At 38.2% G+C, this 12906-nt stretch overlaps 1 protein-coding gene across 2 annotated transcripts; it reads left to right on the top strand.

Annotated features, from left to right (window-relative positions):
* The first annotated feature begins 357 nt into the window (after positions 1–357).
* Positions 358–12320, top strand: gng2 (guanine nucleotide binding protein (G protein), gamma 2). 2 transcript variants are annotated; one of them, XM_084391315.1, is made up of 4 exons: positions 358–690; positions 7245–7327; positions 11183–11295; positions 11399–12320. In XM_084391315.1, the coding sequence occupies exons 3-4, from the start codon at positions 11209–11211 to the stop codon at positions 11525–11527; spliced, it is 216 nt and encodes a 71-aa protein (XP_084247441.1). In that variant the 5' UTR covers positions 358–690; positions 7245–7327; positions 11183–11208; the 3' UTR covers positions 11528–12320. The 2 variants fall into 2 exon arrangements, with proteins under 2 accessions (XP_084247441.1, XP_084247442.1); XM_084391316.1 differs by lacking the exon at positions 358–690 and adding an exon at positions 818–954.
* Positions 12321–12906: the final 586 nt, after the last annotated feature.

Genomic DNA, 12906 nt, shown 5'->3' with positions numbered 1-12906 from the left:
TAACCAGCATGGACTTTGGCTGCTTCAAGCTGCTCAAGCTAGTTAGGCAAGCTAGGCCAATGCCAAAGACCAGCATCCAAAACACAACATATGCTGGTGACCAGCAATGCTCAGCTTGCAGTACACGTATGCATGGGGATCCCAAAGTGACAAACCTAGACTCAGTGGTCTCAAGAGACACACCAGACAGACAACTGTTTAAATTTCCAAATATAGAATAGCAAAAGTTACACACACACATCTGCAATCCTGTAACACATCGTCACCTCAGCCTGCCCTGTAACTGTGTGTATGTGTGTTTATTGAAGAGTTGCCAGTTGCAATTCCTTTTTTAATCTTCTGTCGCTCTAATATCATGAGACTGAAGATTAAGCTTTTGATTACAGGAGCTCAGGCTGTGTCTGTGTGTGTGTGTGTGTGTGTGTGTGTGTGTGTGTGTGTGTGCACAATGACTCTGAAAGGGAGGTTTTCTCGCTCTCTTTCTTTTAGACACACATACACATGCTTTGGGGGAGGGGCAGTTGTGGATATTTATCTGTGCTCCTTGTCAGCTCGGTGCAAGAACCTCTGCGCGGAGCTGCACATGCATGCACAGGAGCCAAAGAGCAGAGAGCAGAAATAACACACTGGTGTGCATCAGCACCAACACACTAGAATCACAGCACTATGGTCTGACTGGGGTGGCAGCAGGTAAATAATCTTGTTTTTCGTTTTAAACAATGTCTTTGTGAGTGTTTGGGAGCAAGAGGAAGTGGCTTTCAGCTGGCTTCCTGAGCGATTCCACTAGTTGATGGGCGGAGCGAGAGGAAGGCTGTCAGCTGGGGCAGTGTAGCAGCGTGTGTGTGTGTGTGTGTGTGTGACTGTGGGTGCCAGAGTGTCAGAACAAGGAGTGTATGTGTGCTACTGTTACATACTGTTCTTGTGTTATTTAAGATTCTACACACACTGAAGGAGGTGAGTAGAAAATCTTTTTCATGTAGGCACAGACAGATTTGTGTGCAGATAGACAGGTGTGAATGTGTCAGTGGGGCAAGCTGTCTAAATGAAATCATTTTCATTTCATGTTTTTATTTATTTATTTGTTTTTTAGGAAAAAAAGACAATTTTTTCATGTATGTTTGAGTTTTTTTGTGTACTCCTGCACTGGATTATTGTCAAATGTGTAGTGTTTTTTCCACTGTGTAGATGGGTGTGTTTGTTCTATCTGACTAGTCTTGCATGGACGCACGGCTTGTCCTCAGCCGTTGCATGTGTGTCAGTCTAAATCAGTCTTAAATTGCTCTGGGGACGAATATGTTTGCTTGTGATTTACAAGAGGATGTGTTTGTTTGTACGGATCAGGGTTTAGTAATTTTACGCACTGTAATGTGGAGCAGAAATGCCTTTTTTGGTCAGGTGTATGTATGAGGAGCATCGAGCATCTGTTTGGGGTAAATGCTGCCGGAGATGGGGGGATGAAAGTGGAGGAGAGTATGGGGGAGGGGTGGGAGAAGATGCTGAAGAGAGAAAAGAGAGAGAGAGAGAGATGGAGAAATGGCAGAAGGAGAAAGGGGGTTGAATATTTGAGAGGAATCCCCCAGGAGTCCCCAGAGAATTTTGATGATGACTCTAGAACAGTGCTCTTTCTTGCGGAATGTTCTGCTCAACGGTATGACAGGCTGAACTCTGGTTAGCACTATATAGCTCACATACATTAAGCAGTGTTCAATGCATGGAATTATCTTATAAGAGCTTAGAATCACAGAAATTAGTGTTTCTAATCTGAATGCTTTAATAGTACTTTGTTAGTGTCATAGAATCGTTGAAATGATGAGGAGAAAAGGATCTAAATGCAGCAATTTTAGTTTAACAAAAGAACTCAGGAACAGAACAACCAAGTTAACACGTGACAATAACTGACAATGAACAAAAGGAATCACCGAGCTTAAATACACTGAGCAAACCAATCAACCAAATGAACATCTGGTGCAAACGATAATCAAACAATGAGTAACCTAGGAGACTAACTAACTAGAAGTGGAAAAAGGAACAAAGGAAACCAACTCATTGTAAAACTCGAACACAGATACATTTTGAATTTATGTGTCATACTTGATGCTTTGGTAGGCTTTTTTTTATTTTTATTTTTTTATTAGGCAATCAGGATTCCACAGCATCTTATGTAATGTTGAACCTTTATCATGAAGATATCCAGTACTTAATAAGATAATTGTCCGATGGGTGTGTGTGTGTCCACAAACATAAATAAATAATCATATAACAGTTTTCTTTAAAAAAAATGTATTAGGTTTATAATTTGCTATATATATTTGCTAATAAAATATCATTTTATTAACTATAATATCCAAGAACGCTTGTCATTCAAACACAAACATTTATTGGAAAACAATTGTTTATTGTGCAAATATGATCAATTCAAGACTATTAAAAAAAAGATCACAGTAAACAATGTTCATACATTACACAAAATATATCTATGTAATTATTAGTTGGTTATATTGGTACATAGATATATGTAAATAATATATCTGTATGTATATTTATAGAGAGAGAGTCATTATACTTTTTTTTTATTTGTACTTTTTTTTATAACTTAAAAGTGTTTATAAAACTATCAAATTGTTTGGAAAATAAAGTTATGTATAATACATTACATTATGGCTACTTTTATATCTTCTGTGAAATTGAAAACTCAGAGTGAGGAAAAAGCCTTGTATTTATTGATAAGGGGACACTAAGAACTGTGTATGCGAGTACATTTTAAAAACATGACTTGAAATTGAGTTGAAAGTAGAGAATGCAACCCCGGATGTTTGGAATAGTGTTAACTCTCCGGGAACCTTGGGTGTTGTTCTTGGCTAAGTGGCAGATTCTGCAGGAAGTCATTTTAACCCACTGTAAACACACACAAGCTCCTGTTTCATTAAAAACCACAAGTCTTGGTAATCCTGAAGGATCTCATCCTGTATTTAAGTTTCAGTTCAGATTTATAGTGTTTTATGAACTCACAATGAAAGAAATAAAGTCAGAAGACATTTTTGAATATTGAATGAGTGTTAGCCTAAGTTCATGGAGAATTGCCTAGCTTTAACTCATAACACATGAGGGGAGGCTACTAGTCTTATGTTAATAAGACTGAATCTTGCATGAGAACAGACCCGGACACCAGAGGAAACAAACCATAGAGCAATACGTATAGTTCAGACAGAATCACAGACATTTCATATTTAAAGCTGAAAAGCTGTGTCAAATTTACATGGGAGGTTTTTGATTATGCTGACAGACTCTGCAATGTGTGGCAGACGTTAGGCGTCGGAGAAACGTAATGACGGACATGGTTTGAGTCTTGAGATCTGGGGCCTCATTTATAAAATGTTGCGTAGAAACCATCCTACATTTGATCTTACGATCATTTCTCGAATGTGTGAACGTGTGATTCAGAGACCATACGCAGAAAAAACGTGCGTACGCTTCTCTACCATGTGAAATTTGTAAATCGCAAATGATCTTGAAATTGTGCGCAGCTGAATGGTTTCAGATCTCCGCCTTGTAAACACCACCTAATTATTTAATTAACATATAAAAGAGCACCAAGTCAATGTCCAAATCCTTTAGGCTACTTGAGAATGGCGAACTCCCAAAATTGCTTAGAATTCCAAATAGCTACCTGTAGCCTACTCCGACTCTCTGCCACAAGGAAAAGTGCATGTCTGCTTTGACCCTGATTTGGCGCAAGCACTTTTCCATGTCAAAGATCGTTTTTATCAATCTGAATGTTGGCATGGATTTTAGGGGCCATTTAGGGGCCTACATGACACCGTAAATCTTTTTATGCGTTTCGGCCATTAATTTACACGACAACCATGTTTTGAGGGCCTGAAAACACAAACTTTTGAAATGGGTTTCAAAGTGCCAGTTTCTGAAAACGTGTAAACCACAAACACACAAATTTGTGAAACCGGTGACGTCATGCACATGCATATTACATGTTCAGTCCAGGCATGTAGTGTTTTTTTACAAACTGACATCGCCAAATATACTGGCCTGGCAGCATAATAGAGCTTTTTTAATCGTTTTTACGGATTCGTGTGAACGGGGATCGTTTTGACAACGTTGTTGTCTTTACGCGAATAACGCAAAGGAAAAGCTTTTCCATTTTCAGTACATTGCTGTCATGTAAACATACCCTTAGCGTATGCACTCGACCCGATCTCATGAAATGCGTCTCTATAGCACACTTTGTTTATCGTGCAATTTATATGCGAAAATGAGTTTTTACGTGCATATGATACGCACTGTAAACCCCACTGGGTAGGATTAGGGTACGTTCGTGTTTGGGTAGGATTAGTGGTGTGGGGTAAATGGGTATTACGCGCAATAAAAGTGCGTTTCATATGCACGCGAAAACTGCGTATCATATGCACGTAAATTGCACGATAAACACAATGCCTGCTATAGAGACGCATTTCATGACTGGCACACTAGGTTCAAATCTGTGCGTACGTATGTTTTATTAATGAGGCCCCTGGTGGCAGGGTCAGTGTCTACTATGGGACCCCTGGAGTGAAACCAGAAAAAAACATAAATCTGTCTCTTTCTTTCACTCTCTCACACACACACACACAAACGCTCTCTCTTTAGCATCTGGGGCTCAATGGATAAAACTGGCCAGTGTCTACTGAGGCCTGGAAAGTGTAACGGGTCCAGATGATAAAGATGAATAGTTCAATAAAACAAAAGATTTATTGAATAAAACAAACTCAAGTAATCCACAAGAAGAAAGGCAACGTGACAGCATGCATAACACAACAATACCGGACAACTGAATGGAGCACAAAGAGGAACTTCAATACACAGTGATGATGATGACAAAATAACAAACAGGTGTGATGATTGAATGAATGTCCATGACAATTAATGCCTGGCAAGAAACTATTAACAAAGTAAACACAGGAAACAAGTAAGGAATATAAAGGTCCATGAAAATGAAACTAAACAAAATGAAAAAAATGTTATAACCTTGGATCATAGGAAAAATGTGCCCCTAACTTCTTTTCTGCAAAACTCTAAAAGCGTACCTATTCGCTGCAGTTTCCAGCTGAAATGATGAACACTTCAGGCAGTGAAACCCCAACAACTTAATTATTCCTTTTTAAAAAATGGTGATTACAGGAGCAGATTATCGATTAATAAAGTGTTATTTTTGCACGGATTCTTGCGCAATACTCTGTTGTGACACCTTTACCATAGTGCATGATTTGTAAGCTAATACATTTTGCTGTATATGGCTTTTCTGATGTAGTAAATTTGCTCACCTGGTACAGCATTGTACTTGCGATGCGACGCGCTCGGGTACACGTGAACGAGTAACGTTAAAAGAGCTCACAAAGACTTGTAGAAGCAAGATTGTTGCTTCAACCAATGCATTTTTATCTCACATTTGCATTTGTTTTACACTATAGATAGCATTAACCGTTTAGTGCAGCTCACCGGACATTTAATTTCCAAAATGACACGATACATACAACAACAAACGTTGACAGATTCATGTTCATCTGCTTCAGAGAAAACTGAACATACTTTAGCGCCATTAACTGTGGAAGAAGAAGACAATTGAAGCGTGCAAAAGCAATGAAATGTTGTCAGAGTTGCGTTTTTCCAACGAGTAAATCTTAGACACACATTGCTGCAGAAAGAAACTTCATTTTTATCTAAGTTTGGTGTAATGTTAAAGTCAGAATTGACCCTGTTTACTTTATTAATATGTTCTCTGTATTTAGAAGAAAATTGTTTGTGTTCATAACCTTTCATTAAAAAAAAAATGATTTAGGCCATGCAGCGGATAATGTTACCCAATAGATAAATAGCTACTTGGGTGTTAAAAAACTTGCATTCATTCAAGTAGTCTATGTATGTAAGCTGACTTTTCAAAATTCAATCAATTCACAACGAATAAAATCAAGGCCTGTTCTACATTTGTGCTTGTTGAATGTCCTGTTTCACATGGAAATGTGTTCCACATTACAGAAGTAAAATTGGGTGTGAACACAATTCACATTGACTGTATTGTTGGTGGTAGAGTTAGACAAGCCCTCTGTCAGTTACAAACATTTGACAACTTCTTAATCCAGCCTAAAATGTTTTTTAAGATGTTTTTTATTGGTTAAAGATGGTCTCTCTGCCTGGGCAAGACCCCTTGCTTACAATTGACTGCAAGCCTCACATTCAGATCTCATTCAATTAACTCTCAATGAATTATACCAAGTCCCCACCCTGCATTTTCTTTTCTTTTCGATAATCCATTTTACTCGAATGTACGTCAAAATACAGAAGAAAAGAACCATATTCATCACCATTAAGCATTAGAGAGACCAACTTCATACATTCATCAATTATTTCCATACAATAATTTATTTAGATAATTATTATTTCTTTGAATGTTGTCAAGAGACAGCCAAAGCATCTAGTAAAAATGTAAGTATGCCATTAAACAAGCAGCGAGCCGGTAGCTTTGACCATTTGCGTAGGTGGACATGTGACCGGGGTTTTATATTAAAGTGTAAGGTTCCTGTTCCTCATTCCTGCGTTATCACAGTCATGTTACCTTCAGTGAAACTACTTGCGAGTGTGTTAATTCTGTTCAAAAACAAAGTATTGAAGCAATAGAGTGACTCATTTTCTACCAACTTGCGGTGCACCCTAATGTTGTTTAAATGATTTGGTGGTGCTGTGTCCACTAAGACCGAAGAGACGTGGAGAGATTAATTGTTGCTGGAACATTCTGGGTGGAAATGATTCACAATAGTGGAATTCCCTGCTGCTGCAGAGCTTCTCCAGCAGAGTAATTGGTACATTTATCACACTGACAGAGACAGACAGAGGAAGAGAAAGAGAGAAGGTGGGATGTGAATACAGCAATCTGTACTCTTAAAAGTTCTACTTAACCCTGCTATAGTTTCACAAAAAGAATCATATCGATCAACTGAATGTGTTATTATCATCACGCTTAAGTCAGTCGTGGTGTTTTTGTTTCGATTGTGCAGGCTGGGCTTTTGTATAGGCACGTAAGATAAACTTCAGTCAGGTCTCGACTGTAACTGCAAACAGTCTGGGAAAGGTGTGACATTCTAAACCCTTCAACCAGCACACTGTACACATGCACACAAACACTTGCAAAAGGCCTTGAGCTGCAACCGGGATATAGAACATATGGACTCTAACTGCATGGCTTCCTTTCTCAACAGAGGCTGAAGACACACCACAGGAGGTGAACTCACTTTTGAAGACACAAAAAAACGGGCAGAAGGAGAAAAGAGTCAAAAATAAGGTGAGAACCAGAAAGAAAATATGTAAAAAGAGAACAGATATGCATACTGTATATCACCCACTGCAGTGCTAAAACATATGTGATAGTCTACTAGGTGTTTTTTGTAGTTAGGCCGAAGGCATCCATTTTCACACTTTTGCTCTGTTCTAGAATGTTCTGTTAGGAAGAACCTTTTTTCAGCCCAGGGAGACTCGATATTACACCTTGATTATTCTTGTTGTGTTACATTATAACAGACTTCTCAAATGCTCCCTAGAGTGGCACTTCCATTTCCCTGCTGGCCTTCCTGTAGAAATGCGGCTTGGGTAAATGGCACACATATGGCCCACTCTCTGGGGATACAAATTAAATGAGCGCCCCCTGTACCTCTTCAAATATATACATGCCGATTTATAGACCCCTAACAGTCTTCTGATGAACAAATCAATAGAGATATTGATGTGCATTTTTTTGAAGTCAAAGAGTTACAGTGAAAACTGGCTATTGCGTAGCTGCGATCGGTCCACTAAATATACTACATTTTCAATGCCAAGGACCCCCAAATATAATGATCCCCTTGTGAGGGGCTCTTCTTAAAGTAGAAAGGCTATGTATACTACTGTATGTGAACAAAATTTAAACATGTTTTTACGAATCAAAAGTTGACATGATGTAATTATATAATTGAAATTTCTTTCTGATTCTGATAATTGCCTTTCATTGTCACAGTTAAGCTACAGCAATCCAAGAGAGCCCGCAGGAAGATGATTAAACTTATGCTAAACACAGAGTGAAACAAAGCACTACACCCTATAACACAACATTAACACTAGACAAGGAACTGAGGAAAACCAAGGGCTTAAATACACAAGGAAAGCTAACCAACAGAAGAGGGTGAACTAATAAGAAACCATGGAAACTAACTAGTGGCAGGAAAATGAGAACAAAGGAAACAGGAACTACAACTAGACCAAACCAAAACACAATGAAACCAACATACATGTGACATTCATATTGTACTTTTATTTTATATACTAAATTAATATAGTATATGAAAATAAACAGTCTATTTAATTTTTATGGAGTTTTATAGAAAATATAGAATTTTATGGAGAATTGTATTTCCCCCCCACAAAATGATATGCAGATATATTTTTTTCCAGTTAAAAACTAATACTGCTAAAATAATTGCAATTACTCCCATGATTTCTGACTTTAGACATTTTATTAATTTAACAGCAAATTTTATTTTTTCCTGACGACTACTATAGTATATTGCTGTTTACACAACACCGTTTAACTAAAAACTTCTTTTTTTTTTTGGCCGTCCATTTACACAACAATGTTTGGGGGCCTAAAAATGCAAACTTTTGAAAACGGGTTTCAAAGTGCAAGTAAAAATAAATTAAAAAAACTATACCGTTATTGTCTCCAAAACTACAAAAATGTGAATTTATGAAAATGGTGATGTCATGCGCATGCTATATTAGGTGCAAAGTAACGGGTTAACTGGCGATAGATGTCTCCAGCACATCTCTGAGCCTCTAGTTCATCACATACCGCACGGACTGTATATCAGCAGGCTACACACTCTTCAAGTTACTGTCTGGCGCTGTTCTCTTTCCTATCACTGACATTCTCCTTTTGCCTCCTGAGTTTTAATCCCCTCCTCTCTCTGACCCCCTATAAGGTAAAGTTTTGAGCTCCCGGAAGACGAATAGGGACTGCAATCTAAAATGGCTTTTAAACACAGACTCCACCCTGGATTTGTGTTGATGTTCCTTGTCTGGCTGTAAATGTCTCTTTAGGCCTGATTTACAGAGGTAGGCAGTGTGCTGAAGCTGTCCCCTCTCTGAACTCTTTAAGATGTATGGGTTCCCCAATCTAAAGTTGCCTTTGGTGAGCTGAGCTCCATCCTTGATTTTAGGAGTGGAACGTTTCATTGCTGTCGGATCGCTCTGTATCTCAGTTGCCTAGCAACTGAGGTCCATTGCAAAGAGGCATGGGATGGTCACTAGGTTTAATGAAACAGTCTTTACAACAGATTACCAGGAGCTGAGGATGAAGATGCTGCTCCTCTCAGAAAATTGGAGCCTGGATTCTCATTATTTTGTGGAATAAATGCAAAATCCTTGGTCTTTTACTAAGCATAACTGTATTTACAGTTACTTATTCCCTTCTTTGTCTGATAAGGCTTTTTTCAGTGGCATACAAAATAATGCATTAACTGTTGAATCATAATGTAATAATATCAGGAAATATAATTGTAGATAATGTTATAAGAGTGAGGACATTGTCAATGAACATTTGGATGTCAAGATACTGACTACATTTGCGAGCTTAATTGGTTTACAAGTGGAAAGTTAATAGGCCATGATGAACTTGTTTTCTTCAGGCCAAGTTGGGAGTTTCCTCTCATTTTCAATTGTATATTTAATTAGATTCACATTATAAACACTCAAGGGAAGGTGGGTCTTGTGAGTAAGGAGTAAATAATGCTAGACGTTGGTCAGGGATAGGAAGTTTCTGCTCTCTTTTAGTGAGCTGGGTTGGGCTCATTACCTAGAATGAGGTCAGTGTGACAGCTGATAGTCTAGCGCCCCCTGCTGTCTACTCTCAGCAGCAGGCCTTTGTGTTTAACCTCACTGTAGGAGGGCCAAGTGAGATTAAAAACTCCAAAACACCACAGGCCTTTGAGCTCACAGTCATGACAGGTGTGTCACAGTGTGCTATCAATACCCATATGGCAGAGCTACATAAATATGTAAGAAGCACTCACATGCGTTTGGTTTTCCTATCGTTGTGGGGACTATATTGACTTCTATCATTTTTATACTAGCTACTATTCTATATATACATAGATTTAATTTCAATTCAATTCATTATTGATGACTGTAAAACTGTGAGGAAATCAAAAAACAAACAAGCAAAAATATTTATATTGCTTTTTAGCCATTAACTGTGTTGTTGCCTTCTCTGAGAGACTTTGAATGAATATGGAGTTTGTTTGGAGTCTAAATAGTGGGCAGACAGTTTGGAAGGAAGTAAAGTACAGGATCAGTGATTTTTGGTGAACCAGGTTCATAAGAAAAGACCATGCTGGTTTACCAGCAAACCACATCTAACCAGCCTAAACAATGATCTATCACTGTCATTATACTCTAATCTAGAGCAAGGATTCTGTTTCTTTTTAATGGTATTAACCACCAAACACGTTGATGCCCTTACAAGGGACCACCTTCTAAGAATAGAGTAAATATAATATGGGGGAAAAAAAGAATAGACTACTGCTCAAAAGTTTGGAAGTAAGGTTTTAAATGTTTTTGAAATAAGTCTCTTATGCTCACCACGGGTTGCATTTATTTAATCAAAAAATCTGTAAAAAAAAAAAAGAGCAATATTGTGAAATATTACAATTTAAAATAATGTTTTTATTTTAAAAAGTATATTTTAAACTATCTTTTTCATATATTTCAGAAATATTTCTAATATGCTGATTTGGTGCTTAAGAAACATTTCTTACTATTATCAATGTTGAAAGCAGTTTATATTTTTGTGGAAACCGTGATATATTACCTGGAAAATAAGTTAAAATCAATAAAATAAAAGAATTGGTCAATGATTAATTTCTGACCAGTGTATTGAAAGTGGAATGAAACAGCAATAAATGTCAACTTCAGTCATTTTCTAATCTGATTTATTTATTTATTTGACATTTATCACAGCCCCCTGGACCCCACTTTGAAGACCCCTGCATTAAAGCACACAGCAACTATTTTGCACATATCGAATTAGTGACAGTTAATGCACAGACACACTCTTTCATCCATATTTGTCTTGTCAGATTTACTGAATTTGTTCTTCCATCTGTGTCAGTGCAACAGGCCTGAACCGGAAGCCTCATGGCCACCAACAACACTGCTAGCATTGCTCAGGCTCGCAAACTGGTGGAGCAGCTCAAGATGGAGGCCAATATTGACAGGATAAAGGTGAGAAGAATATGAATCCAAATAAACACATTAACTTGATTAGGAGTGAAAACACAGTGAGCATTGTTTGGTGACTGTATGTGTTTACATGCATCAACATTAGGTCTCCAAAGCAGCAGCAGATTTGACATCGTACTGCGAAGCCCATGCTAAAGAGGATCCCCTGCTGTCCCCTGTGCCTGCGTCCGAGAACCCCTTCAGGGAGAAGAAGTTCTTCTGTGCCATCCTGTAACCAGCGCTGCCCATCCATGGACTCACCTGCTCCCTCTGGGATACACTCATGGACATAAAACATGTTGATCTTTTAAAAGGGCTGGAGAGATGCAGTGGAGAACCCTTAAATTCTCCCAGCTCTCTATGAGCCTCCATTAAAGCCACTGACTCCACCTAGTGGCCTTGAGATCCAAAGCTGAGCATGGTTACAAGAATCTGTTGAAATTCGTGAGGGAGCGCAGCAAAAAAACACGAGTGACTGTCATTGTAGCAGATCAGCCAGGATGTGTTGTGAAAATATTCAAGTATTCAAAGGTTCCCGTGGTTCTGATGAAGTATTAAAACATTTTTCTTGATTGATTTTTAGTGGGCTGTGATCGTTAATCTGATCACTGATCGTAGAACCCATGGCTTACTAAAGTTGCTGTGTTATTTCTGTATTTTCTTTCCATTTTCTTTTTTCCCAGATGGAATTGCTATATGCCTACCATTTAGGTAGCGTTCTGTAGCCTAACGTTCTTGTGGGTACAGAAAAACTTTTCTTTTTTAATTTAAAGAATGACAGTTTAGTGAAATTTTGTAATGAATTCATGCTTGGACGGATATTCTTAAAATGAAATACCTATCTTTTAGATGCTGATAAAAATGATTTGTCTGTACAGAAAACTGATTTACTTTCTTTTTGGGGGGTCTTAAGCATAGTTAAGCATTTTTACTCTTTGTACAAAAATGTTAGCAAGTTCAGCTGTGATGTGCTATATGGTTTGAATATTTGTGGTGATATCAATAATAACTGCATGAAGCCTGACAAAGTGCCGTCTTTTTTCTTTCAAATGGTTAGCAAAAATCCTTGTCCTCAACCATAGATACAACTGCTATATAGATCCCTGTCTTCCATTAAAAACCAGATTAGTCAAAAATTATGCATAGCTTGGTTACTAAACCATAGCATTTGGACTCCCTTTTGCCTTAATTCTTCGTGGCATAGAATCAACGAGGTGCTGGAAAACCTCCTCAGAGATTTTGGTCCATATTGATCGCATCACACAGTTGCTACAGATTTGACCGTTCCATCACATCACAAAGGTGCTCTATTGGATTGAGATCTGGTGACTGTGGAGGCCATTTGAGTATAGTGAACTCATTGTCATGTTCAAGAAACCAGTTTGAGATGATTTGAGCTGTGTGACATGGTGCGTTATCCTGCTGTGGTCATAAAGGGATGGACTTGGTCCGGTGAACAATACTCAGGTAGGCTGTGGCGTTTAAACGATGCTCAATTGGTACTAAGGGGCACAAAGTGTGTCAAGAAAGTATCCCCCACACCCTTACACCACCACCAGCCTGAACCATTGATACAAGGCAGGATGGATCCATGCTTTCATGTTGTTTATGCCA

Source organism: Rutilus rutilus, assembly GCF_951802725.1.
Source record: "Rutilus rutilus genome assembly, chromosome: 20".
Lineage (NCBI taxonomy): Eukaryota > Metazoa > Chordata > Actinopteri > Cypriniformes > Leuciscidae > Rutilus > Rutilus rutilus.
The sequence above is the reverse complement of the archived record's forward strand: the minus strand, read 5'-3'. Positions and strand labels throughout refer to the sequence as shown.